Consider the following 19,700-nt stretch of genomic DNA (forward strand, 5'->3'; position numbering starts at 1 on the left):
ATGTGTTATCGCGGCTCCCAGCGTGGGTGACAGCAGCGTTGACAGATAGGCACGAAGGAGGCGCGAATGGAGTCGCGCGGAGATAGTCCTGTCTTCTTACCAGCCGCCTCCAGCGTTCATCGTAGTTCTCCCAGTCAGCCACCATGTCCCAGCCATAGAGACCAGCTGACAAAAGCCGGTTCCTGCATACGATACGCCGCAGCTATTGACACTCCGCGCTGGAGCAGCAGCTTAGACGTGCGCTACGTCTCTTAGCCCGGACTTGGACACATTTGGCGACCCACAAAGTCACCTCGTACACGTTATTTCGGTGGCATTAACGGGCGATCCCTGAGGAAAATAGCGGAGGTGCCGAGACCCCAAGGGCGACGTGAGTGGTTCCTGCGTCCGTAATTGCGCTGCTTTGGGCGTGCGTGCCGGACTTTGCCTTTGTGCACCAGAGGGCCCAGCAGTTCATCATCGGCCATTGCGCTGCCTGCCATCGACCCGTCCGACCTCTTTTACTTTTGGCCGGCTGCACATCAACCTCCCGACTTCCGCCTCGCACGCTCTTTACCAGTTTTCTTTTCCGTCTGTCGCAAAGGGTTCACCTTTTCTGTCACTCGCTTTTAATCTAATCTTCTCAACATGTTGTCCCGTAGTACTTGGGGCGCGACGTCCTCGTTACTATTACTCGCTTTGTCCCGCTTCTGTAAGTCGGCTCCTCGCTTGTGGCTCCCAAAATGAACTCGTGCTGACCGGTGAACCTCATCCAGCCAACGCTGCCTGCGAATGTGGCTACTCGGTTAACAGCACAAGCGACTCTTCCTATGCCGTCTTCACAGAGCTCATGGAGAACGACTTTCTACACACTTCCACCGATGACTTGAAAGAGGTCGGCTGGCAGCCGCAGGAATACAATGTTACTTCGCAGAATGCTAGAGGGCCTTTTGGAAAGAGTATGGAGTTGACCAACATTGTCACGAACCCGTTCAAGAACAAGAAGGGTTGGTCGGGCGATGCAGAGCATGGCGGTGATGCCGGACTAGAGTTATGGGTTCGCGGAGACCATCAAGATGGCCTTGTTAGCGGTGCCGAGCTTGTCACCATGCGCAACGACTCTCTACTTGGAAGCTTCCGTGTCGGCATGAAGCTCTCGAACTCCTCTGGAACGTGCGGCGCTTTCTTCTTCGTATGATCCCACACCCTCTTCACCAGTCTCAAACGCGACTAACAAGGACAGTACCACAACAACTCACAAGAAATTGACATGGAATTCCTTTCTCATCAGTTCAACAACTCGCAAGGCTCCGTGAACCTCGTTCTCCAAAGCCCAGAATCTGTTACGCACGGCTTCGCTGCTCAAGGAACAAACGGCTTCGAAGTTCTGGCTCTCCCTTTCCGCCCGGACGAAATGTTCCACGAGTACCGTTTCGACTGGACCGCTAACCGTGTCGCCTTTTACGTCGACGGTGTGTTTCTCCACGAGATGACCGAGAACATTCCCACGGAGAGCGGTGGCATCTTCCTAAACCACTGGAGCAACGGTGACCCATCATGGTCTGCTGGACCCCCGGATCGCGACACCGTCATGACCATCTCGTACATGAAGTCATACTTCAACTCGACCGACACCGAGCGCTCTCAAAACGACTACAAGAAGCGTTGCCCTCAATATGACCCGGCCAAGGTCTGTGCCATCCCCAGCCAGATGAGCCCACCGGATCAGAGCAAGGGTCCCGAAGCAGCGAAAACCTACTTCTTCTCGCAAGATGGAGACGATATGACACCCGGTCAAACAACCTTCACCGGCAGCGCGACCAGCATATTCGGTGCGCAGTCATTATCGATCGCGGTCCCATTACTCGTCACGCTTCTCGGCTTAATACTGGCGTAATAGACATTTTGGGACAGTTAACACCGCTTCTCATCGCAAGCGCTTGTTCCATATACCCGGGTTCATGGGCTGGGAACTTTCACGAGCATACGACCACTTCTTCAGCGTTCTTGGAGTAATTTGACTACTGCAGTCCGACTTCTACTTTTCACTTCGACTTCTCTCCGGGCCCGTCTTTGCACCGCCCCCACACCTTTTCTTTGATTCAGCAACATACTCGTGGCGCAACACCGCCTGTAGTGTCTTTACTATTTTATATTTTCTCTTCTTGTATATACCCTTCGCACGGGATTCTGGGTAGCCAGCCCGTTTGCCCACGCCTTCTGCCCTGGTCCAGCAGCGGCTCCTTCTCTACCTCGGCCCTTTCTGGCAGAGATTTTCTTTATTGTATCGGAGTGCACTCCGCCGGAAGCCGTTGTTCAACAACCGTCCTTTCGGCCCTCATACCCCCATGTCGCATACCATCGCGTCGCCTGTTTTTGCATTGGAAAGAGAAAAGAATCGGAAGATACCATCTTAGACCATTATGTGTCGATATATCCTAGCCTATGACAGCTACTACTATAAGAAATTAACAATTCAAACTTAACCTTTGCGCTTGCAGTCGTTCGTGTCATTTCATTCCTTACAGGCACCCTGGAATGAAAAAGGGTGTTGCCCTGCATCTCAGCAATTGCAGAGATCCTAGTTTGCAACATCTGTACCTTGCATACGCGCAAGAACTACTCAGCTAGCATCGGAGTTGCGATGACTGATATCCTGCTCAGTGGAGCTGCCTGGCGTACGACCAACGGAGCCTCTCTCCGGAAGCGTCGGAAGACCCTCCACCGCGTCTCGACCAGTCCACGGCCAACAACGCCAATCAGACGCGCTATGCAAGCCTATCGAAATCTTGCCCTGCTGTCGGGACGCGTCCGCGGCTTAGTCGTCAGAGACCACGTTCGCGGCATGTAGCTCATCCGACGAGCTTGCCAGACTGTCTGAAGATCTAGCACCTCAACCCAACGCGAGCCGTGAACTATGGCTATAGACCAAACCTACGAGGCCCGGGAATCTGCGACGGCGAACGCTAAACTCTCCCCGGTGTTGTTTTGCACTTGTGCGCTGGCGCGCGGTCTAGTGCCGTCCCGCGCCAAATTTCTGCTGTGGCGTCTGCCGGTGCGTTTCGGTACTTGGGGTTAGCTGCGCAGTGAGTGACGTAATGGGCTTGTAACTCGTCGCCGTTGTACATCGGGAATTTGAACTCTAGTGTTGGTGAAGCGGCGGTTCCTGAAGATGGTCCAGGTACTCCCGTGATAGTGGGGCTGCGTGTCTATTGGGAGCTGAGAGTGGCGAGAGGATGTTCTGATACTTCGTCGTGAGATGACACGATGATGGATTGATTGTGTGTTTCACGTCTTGAGGTAAGTCGATGTGACTGAACTTTTGCAGACCATTGATTGCATTTCGTCCTTCTGACTTTCCCGCATTTTTCATCTTCGCTCCTTTGTCTTCCAGGCTGCATCGGATCCCCTCCTGTTTTTGTTCGCGTCCTGCATGAAGCTTGTGTTTGCGCGCCCCCTGCGTTGCTCAAATCTCTTGCAGCCACCTAAGCTTCAGCATGGCGTCAATCTTGTTCTCTTTGGGGTGCACTATTGAGCGGGAGAAGGCTTGTTCCCATTTGGCATTGCATTAGCGTTCGCCGGACGTGCGATGAACCGGGTCGGCGAGATTGTGTTGTCGAGACGACCTCCGACTTCGATTGCGGCTCGCATAGCCACATTGCGTCCTCGACTTACATGCATAGAACTAGCGTTAGCTGATTCTCAGATCTGTTAACCGGTGTTCCCAGGACCGAAGACTGCAGTACACAGTGAATGCTAGCCCAAGGACTGCATCACGGATAGGGTGTATGAATACATCGCATGAGGAACCCGTGTGTTTGTTCTCAGTCGCATGAGCTTTCAGGTATGTCCACGGAATAGCAGCGTAGATGATGCCTAGGCGTCAAATAACGCCGTGGAACTACTTGGCAAAGTCAACGGCTATCTCCAATGTCGTACCATGGCTATAAAGCAGGAGCTACATCTTCCCGTATTGTAGAATGGCAGTCGTAATGAAGCTATTGGCAGTCACTTCCTACCCGCAAGGAGAGCCGCTCCTGATGTTCTGGTTCAGGGTTTAGTTGCTGTATCTGTATCCTTATCGCAAGGCATCAACACGGCAGCTTTTCAACCACACTCTTTGCTGCACGTCTACGCTCTTTTTGGCTTCAGCGTTTCGCGCGCGTCTCTAGACTTTCGGATTTTGGCTTTTGGCTCTTTTGGCTTGATCATTTTCTACCTGTTGTTTTTCGTTGTACATTACGATACATACCAAATTTCAAGCGGCATCGTAACATTGTACCAACTTCGACGCGAGCAACTGCAGCGGTTTACATTCCGGCGTAGCGCTCGAGTGTTCAATATCATCCAACCCGCCGCTCGGTCTAACAGATTCGAGTTCGGGCTTGGGTGCTTCAGTCTCGAATTCCCACGATCGACAATCACGGGCGAGCGTCCCTCTCACCTCTCGACACCGGACGGGATGCGCATCCAAGATATCTACATCCTTCTTCTGTCGGCAATCGTGAGCGGTAGACTCTTCGCCGAGTCTGAGTACCTGCAAGACATTGAGGAGACTACAACCACGATAGGTGCGAGCCCAGCTTCGGTTCCTACGTCGGGTTCGCCTACTGTGACATATATCGCTGACTTGGGCGACATTGGGTAACTTCCCAGTAAAATCGAGGGTGATTGAACAGGTTCTAACGATTGTACAGGCTCCGTCAGGGATCCGGCATTGCTTCAGTCGAGAGTGCACCCGCGCCAGTTCAGCAACCACCTGCCATCATCACAGCGATACCAGCTGCAGAGCTTGTCCCAGCTTTTCCCGTTGTCAATCACATACCACCACCAGCTCTCGCGCCTCCCGTCAATGCCATCGCGCCCGTAGCCCCAGCACTACCAATCAATGTTGCTGGGACTGCAGGCGCAGATGTTACGCGTTTAGCGAAGCCATTCAGCAACGTACCCTTCTACACCGTTGTATGGGCTGAGACATGGATCGGCGGAACTTATTCCACCTGGTGGCCATATACTATATCGCTTGACTTCAAGCCTGTTCAGACGCAAGCTCCACTTCCAGGCGTAGGATCGATCGGTATGGGTACGCTCACTGGTAAGACGGGAGTGACGCGAACGGTCGTGGTGAACGCGGCGCCTACACAAGGAGTAGGATGGGCGAAAGGTTTTGCTGCAGCTGTTGGGATTGGCATGGCGGGTATGGCAGTATGACGATAGGAAATTTGCAGACGAGGAATGCGATAATTTATGGATGAAAGAGTTATATTTTATTCCAGCTGCAGATTTGGATCTGGACATACTAGTTGTCATATATGGCACTTAACGACTTACGATACATGTATACTACGCGAAGTATGATAACAACGATGAACACGATGAGAATGATAAACATGACTAGTTGGTCATACCAAGAACCTTCAAAGCCAGTGCAAAAGTCCTCTTCATTCTAGCAACAAACGTTGGTCATGCAATCTGATCTCGGCATGTCGTACTGGGCATCGCATTTGTTGACTGGTCTTAAAAACGATCGTTCACAACAAAGCGAGAGGCACATGAGCTAGTCCGTACAAGAAAATGCAAAGACAAGGGTATGGTATGTATTAAGGCTGCAGGACGGAGAAAAGTACAGTAAGAGTTTCTCGTGGTTAGATATGTACGAGAAGGGTGATGTACGATCAATCCATCCGGTGTCCCCAAATTTGGGAATCACTGAGATAGTCACGCATTCTCCAACCTCCTGATCTCCCTGTTGCGCCCAGAAGACTTCATGACGAACTTAGTCGTTGCAGGCATGGCGGCCCTGTGCGGTGAAGAAGCTCACGTCGGAGGACTTTCCTCCAGCATTGCAGGGCTTGTCATTCTCGAACAGCGGCGCGACGTTCAAACAGGACCTGGTGCAGCCGCCATTGTTTTCCTGCAATTATGGTCAGTCTTCTGTCTCTCTTCTGAAGGGGATTGAGGGACTTACAGCGACACAGCAATGGGAACCATCTTGGTACAAGCACTGGCAGTAGAAAGAAGCCTGGGTACCAACGGCCATGGTAAGAAGAATGCCGAAGACGGCTGAGAGGCGAACCATTTTGATGTTGGTCAGAAAGAAGAGAGAGATGGGTTGGTTCGGAGTTGAGTGAATGGATGAAGATGACGAGTCTAGGTACTTTATAGAATCCAAGACACCTAGTGGTCAGGACATATGTCCTAACCTAGTGAATTTTGAATTGGTGATAATGAGTCGGTCTATCTCGCAGGTGACTGCGGTGGTATCAAGAGTCACGGTCATCGCCATTGTTTCCCCGCTACCTCGAGGGCCGAACAAAATACGACCTCAGGGGTGTACTGATAGACCAAGCTATGCGACGAACACGGTACTTACCATATGAAGCCCGAGTACACCTCGTATATCATAACCACGTGTTGAGGACCAAGTCCCATCTTGGCTTAGAAAGACAAGCTCAGCTAAGCCAAGAGATCCAGTGGCTGGGCCACTGCTAATGGCCACCGAAGTATCGTCGAAAGGTGTCCCGATGAGGCTTTAGATCTCCTCAGTTTGTTGCAATTTGCGGTGTGTAAAGAACGGTATGGGGAAGGAAGCCGAGATTGGTACCTAGTTGAGTAGGTAGTAGAAGGTCCGAAAGAGATACACGAAAAGGTCCGATAACAGACTAATCAATCCGCTTTACCTGTCTTGCTATCACGATGCTACCAAAATGCTTCGCCGCGAGGATAGCATGATAGTCATGAAGGACATGTTAAAAGGCAGGTGATTTCGCCTCTGCAGTGAAGATATCACAGCAATCAACAAAGCTTCTCTCACAACTTCAAAGACCCAACTCCACCTCAACTTACCCACTCTCTCCTCAATCCATCATCATGGTCCGCCTTCTCTCCGTCGCCGCGGTCTTCTTCACGATCGTGTTCGGTGCTCAGGCTACACACATCTGCCAATGTCTCTTCCAAGATGGCTCGCACTGCTGCGCCAGCGTCGTAAGTCCCTCAATTCTCTTGCATATGAAGACCGAGCTAACCGCAGCTTCACTCCTTTACAGAGCAACTTTGGTCCTCAGGAGAACTGTCAGGATGTTTGCGTGGACAAGAAGCGCAACAAGGACGGCGCGGCCTGCAACGCTGGCGGCAAATACTCCAATGTTGGCGGCATCACCGTTCAGTTCCGCGAGCCATGCCAGTAAAGTGGTCCTGCTGGGGCAGCCGTACTTGGCGCAAAACAACAATGCCGTTGGAGGCATGGTGGAGGTGTGTGTGGAGCATTGTGGGAGGCGGCGGCCTGAGCGTGATGTACAGAGTGGAGCGTATAGTCCTGGTGGATCGTCCGAGCTGTTCAGGAGTAGGTGGGCTCCACCTGGACAACATGTCTGCGTACCGTCAATTTGCCATCGTCCTTGTCGATTGCAATCCTAAAAGCACGCAGAAGCAGCTATCTGAGCTACACGTGCTGAGTCTTCTTTGTTTTCTCTGTGTTGATCAATGCCAGCTCTGGAGTGAAGGAGTAATGGGCGAAGAGAAGAGAATACGACTTATTTCATAATCACGGCGGCATGAACGCAGCTAATGCCCACGTGACGCCTGTTGTGGCCCGTTGATAATCCCCCGCGGCGGGGTTCCCTGCCAATGCATCCTTCCCAAGACCGAAGCGCCGACTCAACTCTTCGCTGTGCCAGCGCGACACATGGAATCTGTAAACAAGACGATTTTTGGTAATTGCATTCGAAGATTCATCATGCGACAAGTGCAACAGCCATAGAGGGAACTTAGTTCAACAAATGGCGGTGGAGTGACACCCGGAAATGTGGCGCGACTTTCACGCTACTTGCAGACGATCTTGCCCTTTTCGGACTGAGGCTTGGAATCTTAACGTGACGCCGAGCAGACGACAGTACTGATGATAAGGTGATCAAGACCAATATCACGCACGCACTGCCTTTTATGAGGATTGAATCAATCCAACAGTGTTGTATAACATACTTATCATCATCGACTGTCGGATCCACGTCAGCAACAACTACCCGAGTCAGCACCACCCGATCGGGACAAAGACGAATCAAGCCATCAGCAACGAACAGCATACCGTTTTAGGATCTGGGAGGAATATATATCGACTGGAAAACCAGACGAATTGACCAACGAGAACTGTGAACTGCGAGTGGTGAACCCTAGGATACATCAACAACGTTCTTCAAGCACTGGTACCAGTCGACCACCCCCCAACCCATTGCCAGTCTAGACGAGCAGATACGCAACATTGCAGAACATGGCAACAGCATACTACTTCGCGGCGCATTTCAACACGTCCAGAACGCATGCAACCGATGCATCGCCGTTCCCTGCAAGCACGCTGAATACCATCTCACCGTCAACGCTTATCCCAGTCACGCACGAACCAACACAGACCCAGTCTCTTATTCATGTGGCACCAGAGATAGCCGCAAGGATGAGAGGTGTAACAAACCCACAACAAACCTCAATCCTCTTCCGTCTCCCGGCAGAACTCCGAAACCAAATCTACGAAGAGCTCCTCTGTCCAGACACACCGCACCACAAAGACCTCGCAACATACTCTACGCCATCCAGACCCCCAACGGTCTACCCAGCCATCCTCCGAACCTGTCGCAAGATCCACGAAGAAGCCCAGGATCTCTTATACACAACACACGTCTTCCACGCGCACCGCTCTCTCCTAATTGCTCTACCACATCTGATCTTGCCCGAGAAACCAATCTTGTCTCCAACCAGCATCGCAAAAATCGCGCGCTGGCAGCTTGAGCTACGCCTAGATATCGATCCCCGGTTTTCCAACAGTCAAGCTACGGCTGCATTCTCTGGTGCGGAGTTTCTCCAAGTAAAGGTTTGGCAGAGTATGTTTGATGGGGCGGATAATTCGGTCTTGAAATTGTTTACTGGGGTTAGGGGAGTGGGTGTTGCGAAGGTTACAGGGTGTGACGATGAGGGGTTGGCGAGGTGGTTGGAGAAGAGGATGATGATGCCGATTGAAGAGCAGGAGAATAGGGAAAGATGTTGTCAGTGTGGAAAGAAATCAGATGAGGAGATGGAGTGGTTTGGTGTGGCTAGAGATGCTTGGACGTTTGGGAACAGGTAGGGCGGAGGATAGCGTTGAGTTGACTTTCGATTCCGGCATGAAGTATTTTCCCTTTTCTGGAGTTCGTTACACTGGCATTACTCACTCAGGCCGAAAAGTTTAGACTATCGTGGTTCAAAATGGATAGGATTTAGCTTCAAACCTACAGGCCTTTACAGCTTTCACACTGTGATGTGACTATCTTTCTTTTTGGGTGGGTATCAAGTGTTAGAGAATCGAAGTATTGACAAAGGAAATTCTAGAGTCTTGCCCTGATTGGATGAGTAGCATGTCGAATGCTGGCCCAGAGCCCTACGTTGGACCCTAGTGATCTACCGCAACTCTTCCCTCTCGTCCTCTTCGTCGTCCTCGATTTTGGCGCAAGGGAACGCGCACTTCATTGATCGTTGCTGCACATGGTTATTAGCAATGCAGTTCTCGCATGAACTCAAAGGAATAGCATACCCTGCTTCCGTTCCCACTCTCTGCCCAGAGACCGGTGTCACACCACGCTTCGGGGTGCAACTTCTTGCTCTCGCCCTCGGTCGCCCACTTCAGCCCATCGTACTCAAAGACCAGTGCGTCTTCTCCATCGGAGCCGTAGATAGTCAACTTGGTGTCATCTAACAGTCCATCGATCTCAAAGATCTGCGTCGCGGAGACCTTCACATGCGAGTTGCGCTCCGTCCGGGGTCTCGAAGAAGCGACATCGATGGTGATTCCGTTCATGTGGTCTTCCAAGCTGTCGACTTGGACGTAGTTGATCTTCCCATCGCTTGCCGAGGCTGGACGGGCAGCGGTCATGAGTTGCTTGTGGAAGAGGGTGAAGGTGCACTTGTCGGCCAGAGATGTAGCGGATGACGATAGCAATGACTGTGCGTCACCACGGGGGAGAATGCGCGGGGGCTGAGGAGGGACGACGCGCGCTGCGCATAGTGAGGGGGCAAGGAAGAGAACCGAAGAGAGGATGGTGAAGGTGTTGGTGTGCATCTTGAAGACCTGCTTACGGATGCGACTGATGTTGGGTACTAATTTCGAAGAGGAAGTAATGTTGATGACGCAGTCAGTCAAGTGAGAGACAAAGACGAGCGGATATCCGGATCCAAGACCAGCTGAAAGATGCAAGTAAGAGTGAATACAGGTATAGGAAGCGCTGACGAGCAGGTACCTTTGTACCTTATTAAAGCGCAGAGAGATTTCGTTTCAGAGTAACTGCGCCGGACTACCCGCCCTTCACCCTGTCTATCTGTTCATCGCTACTATTTTGGTGTGGCGATCCCGCTTGAGTACTCGGGCCATGCGGCGGTTGTGCAAGGCTGACATGCGGGGTTGCGGCACGGTGGCTCAAATAGATTGCTCTGGCGGCAGCGTCAGCGGCAAGCATCCACTTTGTGCAATGAGGTGCGTCGTAGAGCCGCAAGGAATCTGGGGGGCCTGCAAATAATGTGTATTCATGAGGGCGGCGCGAGTTATTGCGCTGGGCAAAGTTATGTGAGATGGGCGGTGCTCGAGGGTCGAGGGGCCGGGAAATTGGGAACGGCGCAATGAAGTCATGATCATCGTAGAAAAGGCATTGATATCCTCAAGGCATGCGCATCTTCGAGATGATGACAGAGGAAGACGAAGATACGTCATGTGCACGCTGGCTTGAGCTCTTGACTTCGCTGTTTCAAGATTCTGATGTTCCCTATCCACAACGAAGATCCCTCGTTCTTCAAGAGATTGCTGTTTAATCCTCGCACCCTATTCAAGGGAAAAGCTAGACACCTACCTCTACGAAGTATAACTACAAACAAACTAACAAGGCTATATTGCCTTGATATGTTATAGAAGTACATTTCAAGACTAATGTAGGCTGCAAGGCACCTGTCCAATCTTTCCCGTCAATGGAGTACTCGGTCCAATGTCACTACACAAGGAAGCATCTAGGTTTCCATGGCCATGATTTCAGAGCTCAGCAAAGTCAATATCGTACACGCCTAGATACGTCGGCTTGGCCTCTGCTTGTTGAACGCCGTCGTGAGCGCCCTGGAGGCTAGTGAGATAAGGCTAGCAAAGACATATACGATTGGTGCAAATGAGTCTTTCCAAGGTTGCATCGCTTTAAAGGACTCAATATCAGTACGATTGGAAGTATGAAGCCTCTGGCATCACACGGGCGGCAGCCATTGAATGTTGTTGGTAAGACATAGGTGCAACATGGCTTTCGAGACAAACCAGGGAGAATTGGTTTCGCATGGCCTCTTGTCGCAGTAATGGGTAAGGGTTTGGATTTTAGGAGCGTTGAGGGCAGGGTCTGTCCCATATCCACACGTCTTTGAGGTCCGTGAATATGCGCCCAGATGCGCAACAGTCGCATACAACCTTGGAAATTCAGGGTCCATGGTGTTGGACGTGCGCAGGGGGAGGAAGGGCAATTTCGGGATGCCGAATCGGTAGTCGTGGGGCCGAGCGTCTCGAAGTCTGACGTTGAGCACACAAGTTGGAATTCGTCATCTTTCTTACCTATCTCACAGCCAAACACCGCCGTCGCAATGTCGCGCCCCTGCCAGCAACGGCGCGCCAGTGCGGCTGCGAACCGGAAATCCAAGTCGTCCAAGCCAACCGGACCGCCCCCAATAAGACACAAAGCACGGCAAAAGGCGATACACAACGCTCGACGCAGCGAGCGCGGCGGAGCACGTGGAGGGCGTGGTGGAGGCCGCGGAGGAGGCGGAGGAGGCGGAGGAGGAGGAGGAGGAGGAGGAGGAGGAGGAGGAGGAGGCCGTAGTGGTGCAGGACGGGGTGGGCGAGGAGGAGGACGCGGCGGACGTTTTGCGCAGAAAAATGGCAGGAACGAATCGGGCCAAGACTTTATACCTCTATCCTCTGGTGGGAACAACTTCGAAGCGCTCTACAGGTCCACACGGAACGACGACTTCGATCTCGACATGGACGGTGACAGTTCCGACTCAGACGAATTCGGCGACAACTTAATCGACGACGACATGTACGAGACCGAGGATATCGAGATCAACGTACAGGCGCCACTACCCACGACCAGTCGAGGAAGACAACCACGAGCACAGATAATGTTTACGGAGGCAGCCGCGGTCGCAGTATACAGGCAACTCTATTTGCGCGATTACCCACTCAGTACCACGACCACTCGAGTGCGCTACGGCCTCTACCAGGAGGACACCTCTGCCGATTCGGCCGCATACATCTCCCTTGCACCATCTACAGCATCTCGGCGATCGAGCGTCATCAGCATCAGCAGCGACACAAGTGAAGAGTCCACGGATGGACCGACAACACCTGAGTACAATACTGCACGCGACTACGTCTTCACGTTTGGCGTGCACATGGGCAAGCGGTTCACCGACGTGAACGAAAACTACATCAAGACGATCGGTGGTCAGCTATACAAATACATGGACAAGCATGCGGGCCTTTTGGAGGCATTCGAGTACCATAGGCCAGGGCAGGCACGTCTTCGGCCAGCCCAGACTGAACCCCAAGAGACACACGCTCAGCTATCACAACCTCGACAGCCTCCTCCACGGAACGCACAAGCCTCTCGGTCGAATGCTCCTTCGGCATCAGACACGTGGAGATTCACCAAAGGGATTCACCTAGGAAAGCGACTACATGACGTACCTGAAAACTACCTACGAACGCTAGAGGGCAATCCCCTGGTCAGAGATGCCTGGCCTGGTTTCAAGCAAGCACTCCAGGACTTCAATGCCAAGACTGGTAGAAAAGGTCGGGTTTGATCACACGATGGCCGTAAAATAGCTGCCACCACGTGGTTGCGCCTTCTACGAGCGTTTGTTGGTGGTCCAAGCGGCAATTTTGGGACTCACCTCATCTGGGCGACCTACAACTTGCAGAACCAGCGCACCCACTGCGACTGCGAACCTCTTTGTCTGAATAGTCTGAATGCGCGGGCTTATTGCATACTATACTCTCTAACTCCAGACCCATAACAGTACCGCTTCTCGCTTCACCATGGCGAGAACCAAGAAACATGCGCGAGCGGATCCCCAATCGTCTCAGTCTCAGCCGCGGCTTCGTACCAGGCGACAGAGGGGACCGAAAGTCATGGCAGCGCAAGTAAAAAAGGAGGCCGACGACACTACTGCGCCAGATGATGTGCGATATATGAGAACGCAACCAAAGGCCCAGGCACCTATCGAAAACTCCCGAGCCAAGTCCTTCCCTAGTCAGACGTCCAAAGTCATTGACTTGACGCTGAGCGACGAGCACGACGATGTGTTCTCCGCATATTCATCGAGGTCAGAAGCTCTCCAGGGTCAGGCAGAAGAGCAGCGCCACCCAAAGTACGCTTTACAGAGCAAGACGATCGGAAAACCTGGCGGACGTTCTCTAGGCCAATTCGGCGACGTGCAGGGTACTGAAATCAAAGTTCCTGATATGAGCCAAGGTGATGAACGATGGACCCTTCCTTCAAAGCCCCTACTATCTGCAGATATCCTTGCCAGGTGCCAACACAGTGAAGAGGCCCGGGAGAATAGAGAAAAGGCGGAACAAAAGAGGGAGAGGAAGAGGAAGGAGTCGGCCATCAACGCCCAGCGCGCACATGCATCCGTCATGTTCACCCTTCCAGGGGCAGTAGCCTTTCTCTGGCAACCCCAGCTTGTGATCACCTACGATCTTCCGACTGGTGCCTATGTACCGTGTCAGTAACATCCCTGTACGAACTGTATGTGGGATAAATACTGACTTCGCACACGCATCTTTAGATCCCGTTCATAGGTCATACCACTTGGGCGGTATGGGTCGGTACGAGGATACTCGTGTTGCTATGCATACAAGTCTTCCCCATCGTCCTTCCGACTCTGCCAGACGCGACCCTCGTGCGGACGACCTTAGGTCAGAATACACGGAGGCTCACGGTCGCCGTGCTTGATCTCAGGACAACAACACGGGCTGGTCGATTATAACGAGTAGGATTTGGGTCTTTTTGATTGAATTTTCACCAAGGCCGCAATGCGGGCATAAACATACTCAACCACGGATATCATGACTGTCTCGGATCTGAACACGATATGACGCTTCAGAGATGAACATGATGCCTACTGTTGGAGAGCAGCCCCAGACTTCAGGAAAACAATCTAAAATATACGCCTCAATTGAAGATACACGTGATGCTTCTTAGGAGTCAATTGAGTCTACCACAAACAGACAGTAGATGCATTAAGGTGCTATCCACCCGACACAGGCCATGGGCCAGCGTATCCAGGGCTTGTGCTCCGTGGGCAGAGCTTCGAATATTCCACTCATAACATGATGTGTCCACCCTTTCATGTACCAAAATCTTTCCATGTCAAGTATCAGAACGACAAAGTGCGCGTAAATGATGAGTGTTAGCGGATCGCATTGTTGTAGGCGATCGAGGAAACCGTCGCTCATTCGGTAGAGCCATCCGAACGCCACGTGGTATTCGCCGTCTTTGCCACCGTAACGATTCGAATACATTTCCTGTAGGATATCTACACTAAGCACGTTGTCGTCGCGGTGAGAAGCCTCAGACACAATGTCGATATGCTCTTTCAGCTCTTCAAGATGCTTTTCGTACTCGAATGGTCCCTCTGTTGGTGGCAAAAGCCGACCTTTGTTACGGACTGATGGCGCATGCGTCTTCGCGAAGTTTTCTACCTCAAAGGCGCTGAGTGTCGTACGGATACCCCGAAACATGACCAGCCACTCTGATCTACCGTGCTTACCGAAAGCAAGGTATTCACCAGCCTGTGGTCCCCTTGCCCAACTGACAAAGCAGATTAGTTGGACAGATTGAAGGACCGCGTCGCAATTGGAGGGGTTGAGCTTGGCTATCTCTGGAGTGACAAGTGCTAGGGCGCATTCGTAGTGATGGTTTGCAGTAGCGGTATAGGATTCTTTGCGGTCTGGTCGGCATGTAGCGAGGTGGAGAGCCGTAAATGCGAATATGAGGTGTAAGACGTGTTCATTTCTGAATGCGATTTCTTCTGTGGTTGATTGTACGCGTGCAGCACCAGCAGGCCATGCTGACAACGAGTGGCATGTCGTTGTAGTCCAGTGATATGTGAGTTCAATCTCAGATATTGGAAGGCCACCGGGTTGTCGTAGGTCGGTGTTTCCTGGAGCAGCAGTAGACGTTGCCGGATACTCGCAGCGGATTTGCCGCCGTTTACAATTGGTGCAGAATGGCTTGCCCTCATCGCACTAGGTATAAGGTTAGCATATTGAGCGTACTCTTTAACTTTCGTTATCTTCTAACGAGAGTTCGGCGTATGGAATACGGGAATGTGAAATCCCTAGTCGCATTCGAAAGACACTCAGATACTACGTACCTTGATGCGACGCGACTTGCAATTGACACACCCAGCCCGTGACTTGCGATGAGACTTCCTCGTTATCTTCGATGCTCTTGACTTAACTTTTCCATTATGCTCGTATGGAGAGGACTCCCGTGAGTTTAGGAGAGACCCTCCCCTTGAAGTCGACGTAGCTTCCGTGAGTGGCGAATCTTGTTGCATGTTGGTGTTGCTGATGAAGATGTTGAGATGCCGGAATGCGTATTCTGAGCGAGGAGCGCGTATTAAAAGAGACCACAACCGCTAGCGGCATACATCATTGTTCTTAGCGTGAACGCCTTCTTCGATGGCTGCCCCCGGTGCGCATCGTCGCAAGCATCTCCAGCCCGGGAATCCCCCGAGACCTGACCTGGCCGAATCTGTTCGAATGCGTCACCTATTCGTGAGCCTTTTCGCACCCAAAATACCCGCGATGGGTGTGGCGGCATCGCATTGGTCGTTGCTGATCCGATGCGGGTTCTTCCCTCCGGTGTTGACGCTAGCGCGCCAGTCCTCGCATTCGCTCGTGTTCTCTTAGAATACGCATTTTCCAGGGACGAATGTCTGGCACACTTGTCGCGCTCCACTTAATACAACTAAATCAGAAAGAAAGCACCACGAAAAGCTCTTTCTCGTGCATTGCGCCGAAATTCACCCAAACTAGCCGCGTCAGCAGTCTGAGTGCACATATAACCTCAGGATGACCCGCTGCTTTGCTCCGGGCTAAATCATCTTCACGCTTCTCTTCGCGACTTCGACTACTAAGTTTTGGACATCCACTCGAGCGAAACAATTACAATGGGTCAACCAAAGCAAACCGAGCCTGTCTATAACAAGCCATGGACACCATCATCATCGGCCTCATCGACCCACTCAATACCATCCGTACCACCACCACCCTACTTCAAGTCGCATTTCATCTCTCCCTCCTCTTTCAAATCCGCAGTCAATGCCAGACTCGACAAGCCCGCTGTATCTCTCTTCCGTCTCAGCATCCGCATATTCCAATTGGCTTTCGCACTTGCATCGGGCATATCCTACGCCCTCGAACTCAGTCATGCAACAAGCATTTCGAAGACAGACTTCATATTCGCGCAAGTCGTTTTTGGCCTTACCCTGTTGGTTCTAGTCATCGACAGTGCTACGGTACGCAACTACCGTGTCACTTGGATCCCAGAGTGGATCCTAGCCGTCTTGTGGATTGCCTCTTTCGGCCTGTTCTATGCAATCTATCTAAGCGGGGATATCGAACAGGGATATCAGAACGTGGATGTCGAGCGCATGAAGAGAGCTGTGTGGTGCGACCTTATCAATGCACTGCTATGGATGGGAAGTGCGCTGTTTTCTTCAGTCATGTGCTGTTCAGGGATAAAAGCCACTATCAAGGCAAGGTTGGAGAAACGAAGACAGAGAAAGGAGGCAACGCGGCAAGTAAGGGACGTTAGTCAGATGGAGCAGGGCGTTATTGGCGGATGAGGTGCAAATCACAGAATTGGACACAATGTGAGAAGAGGACGCATATCGATTACTAGTACTAGCGAAGGACATGCATACTTGGTATATAGCAGAATCATCCAACCACCATCGTTCCACATCAATCAAAGCAGCAATTATGTACACACAAGAGATTAAATCATCTACTGGGATGATCGGACCTGCTCAATGCGGACGTTGTCATCCTTCTCGTAGCCGGAAGTCATGACGTTCTTCTCAACGTGCTCAATGTCGATGTGAGCCACCTCAGCCTCATCACCATCGAAGATCTTGGCGACCTCCTCAAGAGTGGGACCACGGGTCTCGACGTAAAAGACAGTGACGAAGATGAGCTCGAGGAAGATCCAGCACTGGCTTTAGTTAGTACATGATACATTTCAAGGCTTATTGCTATGTGACTTACGGCGTAGATGGTGTAGAACTTCCAGGTAGGGTGCAGGTGTTCGAATCCGAGAGGGTTGACGTATTGGTTGATGGTCAAAGCGATCTGGATGAACAAGTTCATGATCATGAGACCCTTAGCACGAATCTTGAAGGGCAGAATCTCGACAGTGTAGGCGACGAGCAGACCAGACCAAGCCAACGCGTAAGCGACGGAGAAGATCCAGATCATGGCAATGACGGCCTGACCAGCAGCCTTGCTCTTGGTAGCCTCCTGCTGAGACGAAGCGATAGTCCAGACGATGAAGGTAACGCACATAGCTGCGGTGGCAGAGATGAAGAGTGGGCGACGACCAACGCGATCGACGAGCAGAGCGCAGGATACGGAGACGATGAGAGAGAGGATGGTAAGACCACCGTTGATGCCAAGCTGAGTATCGGCGTCTGTGATACCAATGGAGTCGTAGACATCGGTGGCGTAGTAGGAGACAAGACCGTTGCCAGACCATTGGGAGAAGAGACCGAGAGATGCGAGGAGCATGAGCCTGTACCTGTTGCCCTTGGTCTTCAAGAAATCAAGGTAGGTGGAAGTCTTCTGGTACTGGAACTCGAGGCGAAGAGTCTCCTTGATCTCAGCGAATTCGAATTGGACGGTAGCGTTGTTAGCGTCACCGTTGGCGTGGTACTTGGCAAGGATGGCAAGAGCCTCTTCGTTCCTCTCCTTGGCGATCAACCAACGTGGAGACTCGGGGATAAACCAGATAGCGGCCAACTGAATGACGGAAGGAGCAGCCTGGGTAAGAGCAGGTACACGCCAGCACCAGTCGCTCTCAATGCGCTTGGTACCGAAAGTCAACCATGTGCAGACAATGGCACCAACGTTCCACAAACAATTGTAGACGGCAGTGACACGAGCACGATGCTGAGGGTGGCAGAGTTCGGTAAGGAGCAGGGGAGACGAGAGTTGAGCAAGCGAGTTTCCGAAACCCATGAGGAAACGCCCACCCATGAAGTAGTCAAGGTTCTTAGCGGCGGCCTGGATGCAAGCTGCGACAACCATGATGACACATCCGAAGGTAATGCAGGCGCGACGTCCAAAGCGATCGGCAATGAAGGGAGCGACGGGAAGCGAGGCAATCGAACCGATGGAGTAAAGAGCAGTCAAGAGACCGAGGGTGTCTCCCTTGGGGTCGCCGAAGAACTCCGTCCACCTGGGCAGAATACGGAGGTTGTTCAACATAGAACTAGGATGGATCAGCTTTAGTCAATTGAAAACGCCGATGGGAAGGCTTACCCATCGTAACCTGTGGTGGCAGAAGCGATACAGATGAAGAAGGCGTAGAAGTAAAGCTTGCGGAGACCGGCGTCGGACCTCCAGTTGACTTTCTTCAGGTGAGGAGCCTCAGCCTGAGCAGCTTCGACGTCGGACCTGCTCTTAGCAACGGCACCCATCTTGGGCGTGAACTTCTGGTAGAGACCCATGGCGTCCGACTCTTCGTCCGAGGACTGCTTGTTGAATCGAAGTAACGAGGGAATGAGTGAAGGTTGGGTTTGAAACACACAACCTTACACTGTCCTGGGCAGCAGGGTATATAAGCTGTTGACTTGTCGGGTTGGGCTGATTGCAGCTGGGGCCTGGATAGATTGAACATGTTGGTGCTTCATATATATGCCTTCCGGCCTGCAAGATACTATCCTCGCAGAGGACCTTGGCTCCAGAACAACGGTCTAGCGGACCGGTTAAATTCGACTGGAGAAATGTGTGGCCCTCTGCGCGGATGAACCGCCGTATGGGGTAGAGTGGGCGGCAAATTGCCCAAAACGGTGGGGTCAAGGGTAGCTTGCCCAGACCCCAAGCTTCGTCTTGCCCATGAACGGATCATCTTGCTACCAGTGTCAAGTCGGCCTCGGCGCGCGGGACGGTCAGCCGTCAAGAACAACAAGAAGCCTAAGCAATGAGGCTCGTTTGTCTTGTAATGGAAATGTTGGATCTGGCCTAATGGATGCATGCACACAGTGCGACAAGGCCCGCCAGCCCGGTATGCCTCGTGAAGCTCACCTGGGCATGGACAAGCCTCCAGCCGCGACTTTGTTCCGGCTCGGCCATACAGGCTTGACACTTCCGCCAACCTTCTCGAAGGTCGTGATCAGCTGTGAGAGTATCGCATGCTACGGTTGAATAGATTAACCAGCCACTAACCCCTTACTCTAAGCTCACGACTCCAGCGACCGAGAACGTGGGTCTGACAAGCGCATTTTCAGGGTCTCCCCATAATGATTGGGGCCAGCCTGGGGAAGACAGCAGAAAGCGCGGAGCCGAGGTGATGAGGCGTGGTTGGCGGAAAGATGGAGCCGGATTTCCCCAGCCTGCTAACTCAATGGTGCCCCAAACACGTGATGGATGGGAGGCACGGGCT

At 52.1% G+C, this 19,700-nt stretch overlaps 11 protein-coding genes across 11 annotated transcripts; 7 read left to right on the plus strand and 4 right to left on the minus strand.

The window, feature by feature from the left end:
- The first annotated feature begins 441 nt into the window (after positions 1 to 441).
- Positions 442 to 2,138, plus strand: BKA58DRAFT_132288 (concanavalin A-like lectin/glucanase domain-containing protein). Its single transcript, XM_046164413.1, has 3 exons — positions 442 to 691; positions 756 to 1,171; positions 1,223 to 2,138. Exons 1-3 carry the CDS (start codon positions 628 to 630, stop codon positions 1,874 to 1,876), a joined length of 1,134 nt encoding a protein of 377 aa, XP_046027934.1. The 5' UTR covers positions 442 to 627; the 3' UTR covers positions 1,877 to 2,138.
- Positions 2,139 to 4,441: 2,303 nt separating this feature from the next.
- On the plus strand, positions 4,442 to 5,190 carry BKA58DRAFT_437916 (uncharacterized protein; the record flags this gene model as incomplete). Its single annotated transcript, XM_046173537.1, has 2 exons — positions 4,442 to 4,623; positions 4,677 to 5,190. 2 exons carry the CDS (start codon positions 4,442 to 4,444, stop codon positions 5,188 to 5,190), a joined length of 696 nt encoding a protein of 231 aa, XP_046027935.1.
- Positions 5,191 to 5,522: 332 nt separating this feature from the next.
- On the minus strand, positions 5,523 to 6,497 carry BKA58DRAFT_132338 (uncharacterized protein). Its single transcript, XM_046164416.1, has 2 exons — positions 5,948 to 6,497; positions 5,523 to 5,893 (listed from the first exon to the last, which is right to left on the minus strand). Exons 1-2 carry the CDS (start codon positions 6,056 to 6,058, stop codon positions 5,756 to 5,758), a joined length of 249 nt encoding a protein of 82 aa, XP_046027936.1. The 5' UTR covers positions 6,059 to 6,497; the 3' UTR covers positions 5,523 to 5,755.
- Positions 6,498 to 6,849: 352 nt separating this feature from the next.
- BKA58DRAFT_437918 (uncharacterized protein) lies at positions 6,850 to 7,166 on the plus strand (the record flags this gene model as incomplete). Its single annotated transcript, XM_046173538.1, has 2 exons — positions 6,850 to 6,963; positions 7,026 to 7,166. 2 exons carry the CDS (start codon positions 6,850 to 6,852, stop codon positions 7,164 to 7,166), a joined length of 255 nt encoding a protein of 84 aa, XP_046027937.1.
- A 987-nt stretch (positions 7,167 to 8,153) lies between these two features.
- BKA58DRAFT_132307 (uncharacterized protein) lies at positions 8,154 to 9,507 on the plus strand. Its single transcript, XM_046164414.1, has one exon. The coding sequence runs from the start codon at positions 8,246 to 8,248 to the stop codon at positions 9,089 to 9,091; it is 846 nt and encodes a 281-aa protein (XP_046027938.1). The 5' UTR covers positions 8,154 to 8,245; the 3' UTR covers positions 9,092 to 9,507.
- On the minus strand, positions 9,247 to 10,237 carry BKA58DRAFT_132312 (uncharacterized protein). The gene is made up of 2 exons (XM_046164415.1): positions 9,536 to 10,237; positions 9,247 to 9,480 (listed from the first exon to the last, which is right to left on the minus strand). The coding sequence occupies exons 1-2, from the start codon at positions 10,058 to 10,060 to the stop codon at positions 9,403 to 9,405; spliced, it is 603 nt and encodes a 200-aa protein (XP_046027939.1). The 5' UTR covers positions 10,061 to 10,237; the 3' UTR covers positions 9,247 to 9,402.
- Positions 10,238 to 11,557: 1,320 nt separating this feature from the next.
- On the plus strand, positions 11,558 to 12,943 carry BKA58DRAFT_455016 (uncharacterized protein). Its single transcript, XM_046174528.1, has one exon. The coding sequence runs from the start codon at positions 11,605 to 11,607 to the stop codon at positions 12,823 to 12,825; it is 1,221 nt and encodes a 406-aa protein (XP_046027940.1). The 5' UTR covers positions 11,558 to 11,604; the 3' UTR covers positions 12,826 to 12,943.
- Positions 12,944 to 14,126, plus strand: BKA58DRAFT_132384 (uncharacterized protein). Its single transcript, XM_046164417.1, has 2 exons — positions 12,944 to 13,751; positions 13,816 to 14,126. The coding sequence occupies exons 1-2, from the start codon at positions 13,061 to 13,063 to the stop codon at positions 13,980 to 13,982; spliced, it is 858 nt and encodes a 285-aa protein (XP_046027941.1). The 5' UTR covers positions 12,944 to 13,060; the 3' UTR covers positions 13,983 to 14,126.
- BKA58DRAFT_132392 (uncharacterized protein) lies at positions 14,015 to 15,896 on the minus strand. Its single transcript, XM_046164420.1, has 2 exons — positions 15,406 to 15,896; positions 14,015 to 15,277 (listed from the first exon to the last, which is right to left on the minus strand). Exons 1-2 carry the CDS (start codon positions 15,589 to 15,591, stop codon positions 14,270 to 14,272), a joined length of 1,194 nt encoding a protein of 397 aa, XP_046027942.1. The 5' UTR covers positions 15,592 to 15,896; the 3' UTR covers positions 14,015 to 14,269.
- Position 15,897: 1 nt separating this feature from the next.
- BKA58DRAFT_132391 (uncharacterized protein) lies at positions 15,898 to 16,964 on the plus strand. Its single transcript, XM_046164419.1, has one exon. It carries the CDS (start codon positions 16,207 to 16,209, stop codon positions 16,882 to 16,884), a length of 678 nt encoding a protein of 225 aa, XP_046027943.1. The 5' UTR covers positions 15,898 to 16,206; the 3' UTR covers positions 16,885 to 16,964.
- On the minus strand, positions 16,965 to 18,869 carry BKA58DRAFT_132390 (general substrate transporter). The gene is made up of 3 exons (XM_046164418.1): positions 18,578 to 18,869; positions 17,306 to 18,527; positions 16,965 to 17,252 (listed from the first exon to the last, which is right to left on the minus strand). Exons 1-3 carry the CDS (start codon positions 18,763 to 18,765, stop codon positions 17,046 to 17,048), a joined length of 1,617 nt encoding a protein of 538 aa, XP_046027944.1. The 5' UTR covers positions 18,766 to 18,869; the 3' UTR covers positions 16,965 to 17,045.
- Positions 18,870 to 19,700: the final 831 nt, after the last annotated feature.

The sequence above is a fragment of the Alternaria rosae genome (genome assembly GCF_020736505.1).
Source record: "Alternaria rosae strain MPI-PUGE-AT-0040 chromosome Unknown BKA58scaffold_3, whole genome shotgun sequence".
Lineage (NCBI taxonomy): Eukaryota > Fungi > Ascomycota > Dothideomycetes > Pleosporales > Pleosporaceae > Alternaria > Alternaria rosae.